Source organism: Corylus avellana, chromosome 3 (genome assembly GCF_965113065.1).
Source record: "Corylus avellana chromosome 3, dhCorAvel1.hap1.2, whole genome shotgun sequence".
Lineage (NCBI taxonomy): Eukaryota > Viridiplantae > Streptophyta > Magnoliopsida > Fagales > Betulaceae > Corylus > Corylus avellana.
Window position 1 is genome coordinate 10,674,820 of NC_142492.1, and position 17,388 is coordinate 10,692,207.

Consider the following 17,388-nt stretch of genomic DNA (forward strand, 5'->3'; position numbering starts at 1 on the left):
AACGCTGAAGAATAGATCCATTATCTAAGGCTGACAAACAATCAATCTTCCTGCTTTGAGACGATCATTACTGCTAAGAACAATTATTTTTGATAGCTCATCATTAACTTTTAATCTCAGCTCTCTTTCTACCGACCTCGTAACTACCTTTCTAAGACTTTCAGATGCAGTAATTAAATTCATCGCAAGCTGGTTACCAACTTCTCTAATTGTGTGGGCAATGTTATCTTCGGTACTCTTATTAGGCCTTTTTTATTTTCTAACCCGAAAGTCCTTCTCCTCCATTGCCATTGGTGGGCAACTGCGTGCACAACATGCCTTTGTTAAACTCTCCCAACCCATTTTTTTCGTTCTGACCAATATTGTTTTCATCATCTTTTTCATGTAGTATGTCTTCACACATGTCCATAGGTGCTTGAGCATCTTTTCCGGTAGCATGGTGTTTTGCATAGACAATGCAAAGATCCTCATTTAAGGAAAAATTTTATTTTTAAAAGCAGTTGCCCTTTTATGATTCTACAAAACCATCAAATACGATAATATCCAATTAATATATTATGCACACAATAAGATTATAATATTAATTCACAACATGTTAAAATTTTACTTGCACATATGCTTGCCACACAGCTAGGGGTGTAAACGAGTTGAGCTTGAGCGAGCTTCCCTTGTTCAGGCTTGGCTCGTTTAAATTTTATTTGAGCTCGAACCGAGCTCAAGGGAGAGCCAGAAAATCGAGCTCGAACTCATAATAAGTCGAGCCGAGCCAGCTTGCGAGATGACTCTTATATTTATTTATTTATTTTTTTTTAAAAAAAATAAATAAAACTTCAAGTACTCTTAAAAGGCTTAAGAAGCCAGCTTGCATATGAGAATTTGCTCAACCTGGCTAGCCGAGTATGAAGTCTGAGCCAATACAACAAAGCACTTGATTTCAAAGAGAGAGGATATGCATCCTTTTATAGATAAACAAACTTGTGGATTTATATTTTCTTAGCAATGTGGGACAAGTTAACATGTTGTATTCAGACTGCGTTGGAACATCCTCTACAAAAAATATTTTTTTCAATGTCTCTCTCTTAATCTCCCTCATCAGTCATAGCGCATCTTCTACTTGAACTCTCATTTCTCACTCTCTTACTCTCGCTCTCCAGACAGGCAGTGACCCAAAGTGGTTGGGTCTCTTTGATTCTTCAATAGTTTCTACTTGATTCTTCTTCATTTCATTTGGGTCTGCTCTAATTGCATTGAGATCTTTTTAATGATTGCTCTCTTTCTTTGATCATGAAGGATCTAGAATTTTTCATTTTCTAACGCTTAAATATAAATACAATTTTAAGATTTTAATAATTATAAGCTTTATAATTAATTATGTGTTACTTAGTTTATATATATACACACACGAGCTTATACAAGCTTGCTCATGAGCCTAACCGAGTCGAGCCGAGCTTGATTCGTTTAATATTCAAGCCAGGATTTGTGTTCACGAAGCGTTTCATTTAATAATTGAGTCGAGCATAAGCAAAGTTTATACAAGCCAATCTCGAGCGAGCGAGCGAGCGGCTTGCTCACTTAACACCCCTACACACAGCAACTTCAGCAACCACACATTTCCTAACGTTGTCCCACCCAAATCCACTTGCATCAGGATCACACAACATTGCATGGATTACTTGAAAATCCTTTTTCAAAGTTTTCAATCTTGATTCTATATGTGGTTTTGCTTTGATTCCAGCATTTGGTAATGTCTTTGAGAGCTTCACCTCCAAGATTCTAAGATAACCTGGTTGAAGCCTCGTGTCTTGTCTATCACTTCCTTCATTTTAGTGCTCTACCAAAGCCTGAACAAGTTTGATATATTCTTCAGGAGTCCATTTCCTTCACCAAAATCTTAAGAATCCAATGTTGATGAAACCATATCTAAAAAAAAAATTTAGTTTTTTTTTTTTTTTTTTTTTTTTTCTTTTTTCCTTTTTCTTTTTCTTTTTCTTTTTCTTTTTCTCCTCCTTTTGTGAGGCTCTCCACCTCCTCTGTGAGGTTGTCCAAGGGAGGAGAAATGGATTTTTCTCCCACACGTTTTCCTCCCTTCCCCCCTTCCCTCCCTCCTTTTTCCACCAAGGCCGTCCCACTTTGTTGTCTCTATCTTTTCTTAGGGTGCGTTTGAGATTGTGATTTCATAAGAATAATCTACGTTTTTAAAAGATATCGCAAAACGTAAGATGTTTGGCATTGCAATTTAAAAAACACTTAATCTAAAATAGGAAAAAAAAATTTTTTGTGATTTCTATAAGCAGGCTAGGGATGATTATGTGAAAAAGCATGAATTTAAACCAAAATCATAATTTCACATAACAAAATCACGATGCCGTCCACTACCTCCACCTTACAGTTTTCAACTGCCTTGTCGTCCACTTGAAGACCATCTCGGTTTTTTTCAAACCATATTCATCTACTTCTGCCTGTCTCCCCCCCACAATTTGCCACTCCTCTGCCTTTTCCAACCACTCTGCCTCTCTAGCTCCGTTTGATAAACAGTTTTGCCATGATTTTGGCGCTATACTATTCATCTCACTTTTTCATTTTTTTAATATTCTCTTACTTTTTACATCAGATCAATAATTTTTTATTACTATTTAAATAAAAAAATCATTGCAAAACAAATTTTTTTTATTTTTTCACACCAAACATTTTTACTTTTTTTTCACATCAATCACTTTTTGCTACAGTATCGAACCAAAACCAAAACAAAAACAAAATCGTTTATCAAACGAACCTTCTGTGCCACCTTTCATGTTGTTGTTTGCCTCCCATGCGCCCACGCATGGATCTCACGTGCAAGAGGCATAGGGGGTTGATTGGCTCTCCTTGATGATGGATAGCTGCTAGGTTTGGGGGGTTGATTAGTTTCTGTAGTGCCACTGCCACCCCGCCTCATCCTAAAATAGATATATGTTGTTTTTTCACCATAAAAAATAGAATATAAATAATAACAAAAAAAATAAAATAAAAACACAATTAATTAAATATTGTAGCCGTTTGCAATTGACAATCAACCCTCCTAAACAACCGCTCAGCCCATGTGAAACTTTGTCCATGACTCCAAGATCAGTATTCAAATCCAATGGGCGGAAAAGCCAATTTTTATTTTTTTGTGAAGGTTTCAATACTAGGCACCAATTAATAATTGTACAATAAAATTTTTTTCTAAAAAAATATTTGAAGGCTCTAATATTGTAAAACGTTAATAGTAGAATCTAATTAAGATCCCAATTAATAATTGTACAACAAAAATACTTTCTAAAATAATATTTTAAGGGACAGAAATTTCTTCCAAAATGGTTTAGAAAAAACTTTCTTCAACCTACGCTAATAAGTGGCAAGTGTTATTTTTCACATATTTTTTTTTTAATATTTTAATGGTTACTAATTGTCATTTCACTAATCTAGGAACGCAAACATTAATTTTTTAGAAACCAAAAAATGTTGAATGACACTTGTCATTTATTAGAGGAGAAGTGCTAGAGAGCCAAAGAGAAGTGTCCAGAATTTTTTCCAAACTGACGTGGCAGAATTTTAAAATGAAAATTCAAGGGGTGGCTGGAAGTTTGCCACGTCAGTTTGAAAAAAAATTCTAGACAATTCTCTTTGGCTCTCTAGCATTTCTCTTATTAGAGTAGGTTGAAAGGAAATTTTCTTCAAACCAGTTTGAAAAAAATTTCTATCCAATTTTAAGGCCCTCATATTGTAAAACGTTAATAAATAGTATCTATTTATGGCCTCAATTAATGTCATATGCTTTTTTAACCGACACATGTGACTTAAAAAGTTGAATTGTAAAAAATTAGTAGAAATTTTATGTCCTTTTATAAAAAAGGATCGAAGGAAATTTATCTAGAACAAATTTTTGACCAAATAGAATTAGCCAATAGGGTCAACACGAGTAATTCTAGAAGTGTTTTTTGTTTATCTTGTGTCAATTAAAAAATGAGGTGGGGAGAAAAAAGAGAGAGCGGAAGTGCGGAAGCATATTTGTGGAGAAATATGTATGGGTTACGCACATCTTGTATACTTATTATATTTAACAATATTACATACTTTTTTTTATTTATAAAAAGACAATAAATAGTGATTAAAAAAATCCTAGACCAAATAAGGTAGGAAATAAACCTATAAAGGAATTGAAATAGAATAAGGAAAATATAAAATTTTTATAACAAAATTAAGGAAAAATACCAATAAACATAATTAGAGAATATATTATAAAAATATTCTAACAAAGTTAATTTGCACGAAGGCTGCGGCGCCATTGTCTCTGCAGCTGAGGTGGGTCGATCGTGATGGCTACCATTTTCTCCGGGACGAGAACATTGAAGCCCCGGTTGATGAACCGCCCTGAAGCCACAACTACCATCCTCTTCTTTGTTATTGTCATCACCCTCACCTTTATTTCTCCGGTTCGGTTTAACCCTGTAAGTCTGATCATCACTACTTCTTTGCTTTACAGTGCATTCAGGATTGTGATTTTGTAAGAATACTCTGTATTTTTAAAAGATATTACAAAATGTAATATATTTGGCATTGTGATTTTTTTAAAAAAAACACAAATTTATGTTTCTTATAAGCAGGATAGGAGTGCTTATTTAAAAATACGCGAATTTAAATCAAAATCAGAATTTCGCATACCAAATATATATATATATATATATATATATATATATATATATATATATATTAACATACGTGTTTCCGATTTTAAAAATTAAAGTCGTACATATTGAAATCGCAATCTCATTCCCTTATAAATTCTGTCTGAAATATTTTATTAATTTTTTTTTCTTTTTTTTTTGTTCTTTTTTTTTCGATTTTGTTTAAGCTTTCTGTTCATCCCAATTCAAGTACACCCAGCAAGAAAGCGGAATACCCAGCACTGCAATGTCCCATTGAAAACCAAACACAAACCTGTTCGACGAATTTCCCAACAACCTTGGACGGCGATGACGTGGAGCCACCATCAAGAGACACATGTCCAGACTATTTCCGGTTTATCCACGAGGATCTACGGCCATGGAGAGCCACAGGAATCAGCAGGGAGATGGTGGAGAAAGCCAAAAGCTACGCACATTTTCGGCTAGTGATAGTGAGCGGCAAAGTTTATGTTGAGAAGTACAAGGAGTTTATAGAAAGGCACTTGTTTACGATATGGGGGATTTTGCAGCTTATCAGAAGGTACCCTGGCAGGGTTCCCGACTTGGAGCTGATGTTTGACACCGACGACCGGCCGGTTATCCGATCAACTGAATGGAACACGACGGGTCCTCCGGCGTTGTTCCGGTACTGTGGTGATACGTGGACAAGGGATCTTGTTTTCCCTGATTGGTCCTTCTGGGGTTGGTAAGTTGCCAATGGTTTATCTTCCTTTCCACCATCTTTCAATTATCACCTTTTGTAAATCTTTTGAATTAATTATTAGGTTTGTGGACGGGCATAAATTCAATAATAGATTCATCTATTTCTTATATAAAGATGAGGGGAAAACTAAAATGTTTAGTTTGGGAGGGGCAAAAAAATTAAAAAAAAAAAAAATTGGGGGACGACAAAAGTTAATTTTGGGGACCACCCATACGTTGCCTTGGGAGACTGGCCCCAGTGGTAGTTCCGCCCCTAATAGAGATAGTTAAAAAATGGTTGAAGGAACAAGATTTTCTCCAATTAGCTATGTTGAATGAGTATTTTTGTCTTTTCACTACTACTACTACTCTAATATAACTAATTATATATTATTGAGTTCAAATGAAGTATAGGATCCTAATGTACGGTTGAAAGAATGATCATCATTTGTCTTTATCTTTTGTGCTATTTTTCATGGTTTTGATGCAACAATGGTACGTATGGTAGATAGTAATTAAGGTTCATGCTTGTTAGAATACACTTGGAGTTCTGCACCCTCTCACTATTCCTTGCTTGAATTTTAAGAAATTCAAATAAGGAATTCGGTCCATTGGTTAATGCTTTTTAGATATTTGTTTTCTTGAAAAAGTGTTTTGTTTAACGTGAGAAATAATTAAAATTAATATTGATTGTTTTGTATTTTGTGTTTTAGGTTATTTAGGTGATCTAAATCACACGAATTAATGGTTGTAATAGTAAAATTTTTGCACCAAAGTATTGGTAGTGGATGATATATATATATATAGTCAAAAGGCTTAGATCATTCAATATATAGGGAAAAATTACATTTTCTTCTTCACTAATGGAAATAAAAACAAGGAGACATATTTATTCTTTTAACTCCTTTACGAGGGTTTGACAAGGTTCTATGTGCTGCTTTATACATATAGGCCAGAGATAAATATAAGACCATGGGAAGGTTTGCTGAAGGAAATTAAAGAAGGAAACAGCCGGAGCAAATGGATTGAAAGGGAACCATATGCCTACTGGAAGGGAAACCCTTATGTAGCTAGAACCAGGATGCAGCTCCTTCAATGCAATCTCTCCGACACACAGGACTGGAATGCTCGCTTATATGTTCAGGTAATTCAGGAATTTCGCAATAGTTTGGCAATATCGACCTCCGATGAGGATCCTCTACAATCGGCCTGTCCGAATTTCATGCAATTCGAGTACTCCAAAGAGAAAAGGGCTTTATTAGATGTCCGAATTGCATGCAATTATAGAGGATCGCAATCTTGTGGACATGCATTAACAAATGGGTATAATTTTTCAGAACTGGACTCTTGAGTCTCAGATTGGATATAAGACATCAGGCCTTGCAAACCAATGCACACACAGGTATATATATATATTTGCACAGTCATCCTGGCGATTGAACAAGTGTTTAGTAAGTCTAATTAATCTTATAAATTGTTCATTGTATTCTTTGATAACCCACATAGATACAAGATCTATATTGAAGGATATGCATGGTCTGTGAGCGAGAAATACATTCTAGCCTGTGATTCTGCGACACTACTTGTAAAACCAGAGTTTTATGATTTCTTCACAAGAGGTCTAGAGCCTTTGCATCACTACTGGCCAATAAGGGGCGACGGCAAGTGCAAATCCATCAAATTTGCTGTAGATTGGGGAAACAAACACGAAAAAAAAGTGAGCCTCTCTAACACAATTTTTTATTTGGAAAACTACATTTACCCTTTTCTTTTTCTCTTCTGCATTTCTGAGCCAATATATCTATAAAGCTGAATGGAATATATATATATGTAGGCACAATCTATGGGAAAAGCAGCAAGTGACTTCATTCAACAAGAGCTAAATATGGAGTATGTGTATGACTATATGTTCCACATGTTAACTGAATATGCTAGCCTCTTGAATTTTGAGCCTCAAGTTCCCAAAGGAGCAGTGGAGGTGTGCTCCCAGTCCATGGCCTGTTCTGCAAAGGGAACTGTGAAGAAGTTCATGATGGAGTCCTTAGTGAAGGAACCTTCTTTGACAAGCCCATGCATCAATCCTCGTTATGAACCCCAAGTTGTTGGAAATTTTTATAAGAGGAATTCCAATCTAATAAGGCAAGTGGAGAAGTGGGAAGATAAGTATTGGGAAAATGCAAATTCTCAGAGTAGATCTTAAGTCTTTTTTCATTAATATCGTCTAAGAATTTGTTTTTCCTATATCATGCAAACGCCAGCTTAAGATTTTAAGATAACAGGTGATTTAATATATATTTAGTATTTGATGGTCTAGTTATAGACAAGTTCTGTTCTTCACAAAACTACATCTGGGGCAAGCACCAATCACAAACTTGTTTTAAGAACCCAATGAAGAAAGGCAATTTAGTTATAAATATTTGTTGTTCTTAATTGTAAAAATATTTTCAAAAATCAATTAAAAAAATAATGTAAGTAACTGATTGAGTTTTTGGTAACTAACATTTTTTTTTTTTTATCGTTGATCAGCTATGAAAGGATTTTAATGACTTAAATAGTGAGTTCCTAGCAAATAATGAACTTATGGAGAAGAAGAAAAGAATTCAAATTTTAATATGACTTTAATAGAAAAATAGTAAGAAAAAATAGAAACTTATAAAGAGGAGTTTGCTGTTGAATAAAATATTTTGAAAAGTTTCCATCGATCTTAGCATACGTTTTTTTTTCATTTCAATTTTGAATGTTAAACACAATCTTCGGCGTATAGCATAATTCCTGTATTTTGAAAGTTGGAATAAATTTTATATTTTGTCTATGCGTGGTGTAGCTTTATTAGGATTGAATGTTGAAGTAACCCTTGTCTCATGCAAACAATGCAAACAATCCAATTGACAGTTAATTTATTCGCTATCCGAATGTTTGGTTGCTCAATGCTCATCACAAGGCCAAATAAAATCTTTCTACAACGTTCAAGAATTGGTTTTATTTAAGAATGTCTTTGATATTATTTTATTCTCATCAATTTTTTAAACCTTATTTATTTCAAAATATTGGAGAATTAAGTTTTTAAGAGAATCAAATGATATTAATGTCTTTTTTAAATTACTTATTTACCATAATTAGAGAGCCTTAATTAAAGAATATTGACGGTAAGTAGGGCTTTAATTTTTTTTTTTTTTTTATGAAAATTGTTTTATTAATATTCATTAATTGGAGGCCTTATTTTTTTGAAACAACTTCTGAAATTTTATTCAAGCTCGTACAAGCAAAAATCAAGAAGACGGAAATAACTCCTCTCTCCTTACAATACCACAAATACACGATGGGATTGAAGTCCACCCAACTGTATCTGTGACATGGGTTCTAGCTCCTACAGCTAGTTCATGTGCAGCCACATTCGCCTCACGTTTGACATGGATGAATCGCACCAGGTCCAAGGTTCTGATACCTGACTTGATGCCTTCTATTAAGTGGCCAAACAAGCTGTTACAAGGACAATCTGAATTCACATCATTGACAACCTACAAGGCATCACCTTCAAAAATCGTTGCCAAGTAGCCTTGTTCTTCGCAAAATATAGCTACATATAGGGCTGCTAAAGATTCAGCAACCGCCGGATTCACTTCGATTAATAACTGTTTACTAAATGCTGCCAAGAAAGATCTCTTATCGTCCCGCACAATGATCCTTAGGCCAACAATCCTATGTTTTTCATCCAAGGCTGCATCACAGTTTATTTTGACCATTCCTCTTGGCGGTGGCTGCCAACTAATCCTCTCTTCCACCCTTTCAACGATTTCTTGCTCCCCACTTCTGGCGTGTAATTTCTGGAATTCAATCAAAGCCTTCTCCGAGTCTTTCAGCACTTGGGTTGGGTGTAGAAAATTGCCACTATGGACTAGGTCGTTAATGCGCATCTAGATACGACCTGCCACAATCGCAAACAGCTCTACATTAGCCTTCTCGCATTGTGAGGACACATCCATGAATATCTGCATGAAGTCTCGACCTCCTATGGTGCTCTTTTGTAATTTTATATGACAACCTCCCCATATATCTTTTGCCGCTGGGCAGTCCCAGCAGATGTGAGCTACTATTTCTTCCTCCCTCAGACAAACCAGGCACAAATTATTGTCACATATTCCTCGCCGATACAGATTTCCTTTTGTTGGGAGCAAATTATGGCATGCCCTCCACATGTGCATTTTCACAGCATTAGGGACATTCAGGTTCCAGCAGATCTTCCATTCCTCATTAACTGTTTTCCTCTCCGAACGCCCCGGTAGTTTCATTGCTTGCATCTCCATTCCTAAATGATAAGCACTCCGAAGAGTGAATACACCATTCTTTGTACCTCTCCATATTAAGTGATCCTTGGGGAGGAGTGGACTCAAGGGTAAGTTGAGGATTTCTGAAGCTTCCTCCAGTAGAAAAATTGACGAAACAAGGGTTCTCTTCCATTGCTTCTCATCGCAGTCTATTAAAGCACTTACTTTCATATTTTCTAATAGGACGGGTCTCGGTGATTGTACCGAATAACATGTTGGAGTGGGCAGCCATTTATCCCCCCACACCAGCACATCTCTTCCATCCCCTATTCTCCAAATTACACCATTTTGAATCAGGTCCTTGATGATAAAATGCTTCTCCATTCCAATGATGGTCTAGATCCCAATTTAGCTTCCAAAATGGTACTGTTTGGGAAGTATTTGGCCTTCATAATCAACGCAACCAAAGAATCCGGGTTTTGCATTATTCTCCACATTTGCTTGGGCCAAAAAAGCCTTATTGAATATAACAAGGTCTCGAAAGTCCAAACCCCCTTGATTTTTTGAGGTGCCCAACTTTTCCTTACTCGTCCAATGAATCTTTGAGGTATTCTCCTTGTGTCCCCACCAAAAGCGTTGCATGAGCGAATTTAACTCCTTACATAAGGACATAAGGAGTAAAAAAACACTCATGCAATATGTTGGTATTGCTTGAACTACCACCTTAATCAAGATCTCCTTCCTGGCCTGCGATAAAATTTTACCTTCCAATCATTTAACCTGTTCCATACTTTATCCTTGATGCTCTTGAAGGCCTTATAACTTGATCTTCCTACCATAGTTGGTAACCCCAAATATTTTTCATAGCATTGAGTAGCATTTAGCCCCGAAAGTCTGGAAATCTCCTCCTTCTTTTCCTCGCTTTTGTTACGAGAAAAGAAGATGGATGTCTTCTCTTTGTTCAATTTTTGACCTGAAGCTATTTCATATTCCTCCAACAATTTGGTGAGTCTTCGCCATTCCACCGAATCAGCCTTACAAAACAAAAGGCTATTGTCAGCAAAGAATAAATGACTTAACCTCGGCCCCTTCTTAGACATAGGCACCCTTGTGATAATCCCTGTACTTTCAGCCTTACTAAGCATAGAACTGAGCGCCTCCGCACATAGGAGGAATAGGTAAGGTGATAATGGGTCACCTTGCCTAATCCCCCTAGTTGGTGTAATACTCCCCACTGCTTTCCCGTTCACAATAATAGAGTATGTGACCGTTCTTACGCACTCCATTATTAATTTGATCCACCTTTCGAAGAAGCCCATTTTGGCCATTACTGCTTCTAAGAATTCCCACTCCACCCTGTCACAAGCTTTACTCATGTCTAGTTTGATGCCCATAAATCCAACCTTACTCCACATCTTCGTATGCATTGTATGTAGGGTCCCATAAGTAGCTAAGATATTATCTATTATCAATCTCCTAGACAAAAAAGCACTTTGATATGGGGAGATGACAAGGGGGAGGACCACCCACATTGCACAGGCTTATCGATCTGAATTCAGTTACACATCTCAGGTTTTTACCCTTTGTAATTAAAGCAATATTAGTAGCATTTATCAAATCATCCGTATGAGAGGAATTTAAAAAATACAAAGCAGCTTTGCATACCTCCGGCCAACAGTGGACCAATTATGTTGATAAAAGCTCACTGTAACTCTGTATGGTCCTAGGGCTTTGAATGGACCCATCTGATCCAAGGCTTGATTCACCTCTTCCTTCGTAAAGGTAGATGTCAGTCTCTAATTCATCTTTTCTGAAATTTTGCTGCCAATCACTGAGATGCTTCTTCCCATATTCTGAGGTCTGGCCGAAATGAATAGGTTTGTGTAATACCTCACAAAGGCATCCTCTATATCTGTTGGATCGGTGCAGAGGTTGCCCCCTTCATCCCGAATCTGCTCCACTGAATTTCTTCCTCTCCTTCGAGAGGCACATGCATGAAAATAATTTGTATTACGGTCACCCTTACGCAGCCACTCCTCTTTTGCACGCTGCTTCCACTTCAATTCCACTTGCTGCATTAACCCATTAATTTTTTCTTTAAGTTCCATCTCTTTCCTTCTCTCTGATTCATGACCCTCATGTTGCAAGGAAATTAATTCCAAAGTTTTAGAGGCAATCATAGCCTCCGTTGCATGAATTGTTTTTTTAACCCACATCATTGTAGCCTTTTGACATCTCTTGAGTTTCCCACTAATGTTTCCCCACGGGCTGTCCCTCCTTTGCTTTGTTGTCCACACTGCATCTACAGCCCTTTTATAATCATCCCTGACACACCAACCTTCCTCCATCCTGAATTGCTTTTTCCTTCCAAACCATCCCTCTCTTTTCGTTGAGTGAAACAAAAATTGGGTGATGGTCCAAACTACGTTTAATTAATATTGTGACATCCATTTCCGTGAACATCTCACGTCACTCTGTATTACAATTGCTCTATCCAATCTCTCCTTTGTGAACGCTGCCCCTTCCCTCCTGTTATTCCAAGTATATTTAGGTCCCTTGAAACCCAAATCGCAAAGTTGACAATCTTCTAAAGCTTCTTGGAAATCAACCATCTGTGTTCTTGCTTTATTTGCGTCCCCCCCCCCCATCTCCAAAAGGTTTACTATTTCGTTGAAATCTCCCATACATAGCAACGGGGTTGGGGCTAAAGCGGCCAGGTGATGCAAAGAGCCCAGGAGTCTCTTCTTTTTGATGTTTCCAAATGTCCATAGAAACCTGAGAATTTCCATTCAACACCATCCCTTCCCACTGTGATAAGAGCATTAATATGTCAGTGACTGTAATTTCGAATTGTCACCCTTATTGCATCACTCCACAGCAAAATTAAACCCCCACTCCATCCCACACTATCCACCACGACCATGTGATCGAACTTCAGCCTTACTCGCAAAATATCCATACTTTTATTATGTAATTTGGTTTCCATTAGGAAAACCAAATTGGGTCAGTTTTCCTTCACCATCTGGCGGAGGTCTCGAACTGCCCGAGGGTTCCCAAGCCCTTGGCAGTTCCAACTTAAAAAGCTCATTGGGTATGACAGGGCTGCTCTGCAGCCTCTGCCTCATCATCGCTCCAAAAATCCTCCATTTCATCCACAAGTCTATATCTATTCCCCTCATTCCTTCCACTGTCAGTCTGAGCCCCCAGAGCTTTCCTTTTCCCTGTTACCTCTCTGCCCTCTTCTTTTATTCCGACAGCTTATGCACCACCTATAGTCCGTTGCCCATGAACATAGTGATTCCCACTGGGCGATGTCCTATGTGATTTGTTTCTGTGAATTACATTGCATCCCTTCTTCGTAACCCCTTTTCCATTAACTTGACCTACAGGTGTCGTGCCCCCTGGCACGTGTTCTGCTTCCCATAGTCTACCCCCAAACCCTGCAACATCATTTTCTCTTTCCATAGACTCCCTTACCATTTTCTCCTTAATTGAATCTCATTGCCCCACATAAATGCTCTTTCCCTTTTCCTGCCTCATTCATTTTATTATTGCTAGATTGGGACGCATCATCTTTGCCCTTAATACTAGATTTCCCGCCTCCTGGAAACTCGTTGCACTTTGGTAGCCATCCTTCCCTTATTTCCTCACCACAATCTTTTGATAATATTTCATTCCTTTCCTGATTCAACGACTCCCCAAAAAATCCGCTTGCATCAATTGGCTGCTATGAGTTTCCTTGAATTGAGAACTTTCCTTTTGTAGCCCGTGTCGGCGCCTCCAACGTCCCCGAGGATACACCATCATTCACCACCACCTTGTTTCCTCCATTGGCTCTTGACTCCTCTCATTCATTGGACGTGGCTGAAAAATTTTTCTGGTTGTGCCCTGTTTCTCCACGATCCTTCTTTTCTTCCTCCTCCTGCCACGCCAGATCGATATCCCCCTGGAGTAACTCGCAACCAAGAACCAAACTGTACATTATCTCTATTCCCCTGAGTCCTACGTCCTCCCGGTGCGATACACCCCCTGCAACCATGTCTTATTATTCCACACTTGAAATAAAATCTAGGTATCTTCTCATACTTAAAAGTGATCCATATTGTTTTGTCTCTGCCATGCAGAAATCTGCCCCTTGATAGTGGTTTTGACGGATCCAACAATATCCTTACTTGTAGGTACTCCCCCCATCCCGCTTCCTCTTCATCTACATCAACCTCCTCCACCTTCCCCATCGTAGACCCAATGCAGATCCCCATCTTCTTACTCATGCAAGTTAGAGGTAGGTTAAACATACGCACCCAAAACTTTGCCTTTTCAAATTCCAACTGTGTTGGAGGTGTTAGGCCTTCAAAATCTACCAGTGAAACCAGAACACCGTCAAAGGTCCATGGTCGACCCTCCATTATTTGAATTTTATCCCATTCGTTCTCAAACTCTATCAAGAACGTATTGACACCTAAAAACTTGAATGAACCTGGCCAATAGGCTGCCAAGCCATTATCAGAGGGGTCTTGATTATCTCCTTGCCTACTGTTCGGTCCGCCAGTAGGTTCCCCACCACAAATGCATTGCCCCTGCCCACCAAAGGCTCAAAGTCTACTTCCTGAGTCTTGATTCTCACACTCTCCTCCTCCATAAGATTAAAATTTTCCCACATCCTGGTTACATCCTCCGTCATGTCTCCAATATTGCCTTTCTAATCCCACCGAAAGAAAATCCCGTTCACCGCTTCCCACCCTTTTTCTTGGATAGAGGGAAGCTGCTTCACCACTAGGTATCCAGAGAAAAACCAAGAGAGAAGATGGATACTTATTTACCATAATTAAGGGGCTTTAATTAACGACTCTGGACCGTAATTAGAACTTTAATTTTTTTTATGGAAATATTTTTATTAATACGCAATATATATTTCATAATATTCCAATGTATAACATCAACTTTTATTTTTTTGAGAAATCTGGAGGTAGTATAAATAATCTCATGTGACCAATTACCAATCTGGTAAAAAAAAAAAAAAATTATATATAAAAATAAAGTAACAAAGTTTTTAAAAATATAATTTTCGTTTTTTTTTCCCTCCGTGTCATATATATATATATATATATATATATATATATATATATATATATATATATATATATAAGCCGAGTTTTGATGTATAAATTGTTTAGAATTGCGACACGTGTCCATATTTTTAATATCTGAGAGTGCTTAGAATTGTGACACGTGTCCATATTTTTCCTTAATTAATATCTCTCCCTTTATTAAAACACAATTTTTCCTAAATTAATTCCTTTTGACCTTTCATTTTATTAACTCACATTTATCTCTCTCACCCTAAATCATGTCGGTCTCTCTCACTCTAAATTCACCCTTTCCTTCTATAGCAACAACATTTCAAAACACTTTCCTATAGAAGTTGATGGTTGCACAAAGTTTATTTGATCAGTTTCATAGAAATATGAGATATTCAAGATGAATGTATCTTTGTGCTTTTATGTATAAATTTTTAGCAATTGCAAATTGATTATCTTTAGTTTGTTTCTTTAGAATTTTTTTTGAGCCAAACACCGTTTTAAATTAGAGATTGGGTAGAGATGAATATGTTTCCGTTTTATTTTGTGAATTTTTTTTTTATTTTTTTTGGTGCGTGGGTATTCAGCTATTCTTCATTTGAATGTTTTATAGGGTTTTTTATTTATTTTTTATTTGCTTTTTTGAATGTTCAGAATTATGAGTTTTATTTATATTAAAATATAATAGGCATTACAACAAAAATATTAAAATTTTATGCTAATTTTTTATTAATACTTTGACAATCAAAATTCATGTTTTCTTGCCTTTTTTTTTTTTTTTTTCTTTTCTTTTCTAATTTTCTATTAGTTTTCGTTTTTTTTTTCTTTATTTTTTTCATTTTAAACTACACATATGGGGACGAATTTAGGTTGTTTTAATTTATTTTTTAGATTAAGGGAAGATTGAAATGATTTATTTGATTGCATTAAATATTGAGTGAAAGATTTTGTTATTTTTGTATCCATGAAAAAAAATTAAAAATTAAAAAAAGTTAAAAAAAAAGGATTTTTTATTTTGCTTTGTATTATTTTTTAAATGTCTAGAATTTTATGAGTTTTATTTATATTGAAATATAATAGGTATTACACAAAAACCTATTGGGTTTAGGGTTACTCTCAGTTTTTCTACCATTCTCAATATATTTTTTTTTTTTGAATAAAAGACCAACATCTCTCATAGATCAAACCAAATGTTTCTCAAACAATACAAGTTCATGGATACAGCTGGGATAACCATCCATCCACAACTGATCTGAATCTAAAGAAAAAGCATGCTTAGCTAGACAATGAGCAGCATTATTTGCACTACGATTTACATGACAAATGCTCCATGAGTGAATCAAATCTAAACAGATTTTGGCTTCATTAACAACTTGGCCATATCTACCCAAGCAAATTCCTCCCTGCTTTAAGGCTTGCACAATTTCAAGGGAATCCCCCTCAAAAAGGACAAATTGAAAGCCCAATGAGACAACTACCTCAATCATTTTCCATGCTAAAATGGCTTCTGCAATACCAGGATCCACTATGAAAGGTTTTGTAGCACAAAAAGAAGCAATCACCTGACCACCAGAATTTCGAGCTACAAACCCCATGCCCATCTTCTGCTCTCGCTTACAAATAGCCGCATCCCAATTGATCTTGATTACATCTAATGGTGGAGGAGTCCAGCTTATGCAACTAATGACTTGTGGAGAACGAATAGAGCCACTTAGACGAACCTGTTCTGCAGAATGGAAGGCCTGCAATTGATCTCTTGCAAGAATGAAAATTCTGGAGGGTGAAATCAAATCCCCACCAAAGACAAAGGAGTTTCTCCTTAACCAAATTTGCCGTGCCATTGCAGCAAATAACTGAATCTCTTCAACATCTAACCTAAGCAAGAGGGTTTCAAGAATATGTATAAAAGACACAGGAACAAAAGAACACTTGTGGAATTTTTTAGAGCATTCAATCCAAACATCCATTGCAGAAGGACAACTCCAGATAGCATGCTCCAAAGTTTCAACTTCCAGAGAACAAATGGGGCACAAGGAATCAGATACAATTCCTTTCTTGAACAGATTCAACTTAGTAGGTAAAATGTCATTACAAGCCTTCCACAAAAACATCTTAACAACACGAGTACCTTGAATATTCCAAATTTGATTCCATAATCTATCTAAGTTAGCAGATGAAGAACACATACCCTTCTCAGAAAACGATTTCTCCTTGGCAAGATGATAAGCGCTCCTAACTGAGAAATAGCCATTAGCAGTACCTAGCCAAACTAATTTGTCAGATTGGCTACGGGGGCAAATAGGCATACCACATATCAAACCAGCTTCTGCTACCGAAAACACCTCTTGAATAAGAGGTATATTCCACCAGTTAGTATTCATGTCAATAAGCAAGTCAACAGTAGCATTTTGAGCAAGAATGTTAATAGGAGACTGGACTAAAAAAGATGAAGGAGAGGGAATCCAACGATCATTCCAGATTTGAATAGAGTGCCCATCACCCACCCTCCAAAACATGCCTAGCTTAAGCAATTTCTTAGCATTCCATATACTTCTCCAAGCATAAGAAGGCTTGTATCCCAGATTAGAGTTCAGAAAATCATCTTTGGGAAAATATTTTTCCTTCATAATAGTAGCAGCCAACCCAGTAGGATTATGT

The 17,388-nt window shown here is 36.8% G+C and overlaps 1 protein-coding gene and 1 pseudogene across 1 annotated transcript; one reads left to right on the forward strand and one right to left on the reverse strand.

Moving 5' to 3' along the window:
* Positions 1-259: 259 nt before the first annotated feature.
* On the reverse strand, positions 260-2,567 carry LOC148586777 (uncharacterized; annotated as a pseudogene).
* A 1,749-nt stretch (positions 2,568-4,316) lies between these two features.
* Positions 4,317-7,587, forward strand: LOC132174346 (uncharacterized). The gene is made up of 6 exons (XM_088514324.1): positions 4,317-4,505; positions 4,874-5,391; positions 6,339-6,531; positions 6,725-6,789; positions 6,894-7,104; positions 7,222-7,587. The coding sequence occupies exons 1-6, from the start codon at positions 4,338-4,340 to the stop codon at positions 7,585-7,587; spliced, it is 1,521 nt and encodes a 506-aa protein (XP_088370450.1). The 5' UTR covers positions 4,317-4,337.
* The last annotated feature ends 9,801 nt before the right edge of the window (positions 7,588-17,388 follow it).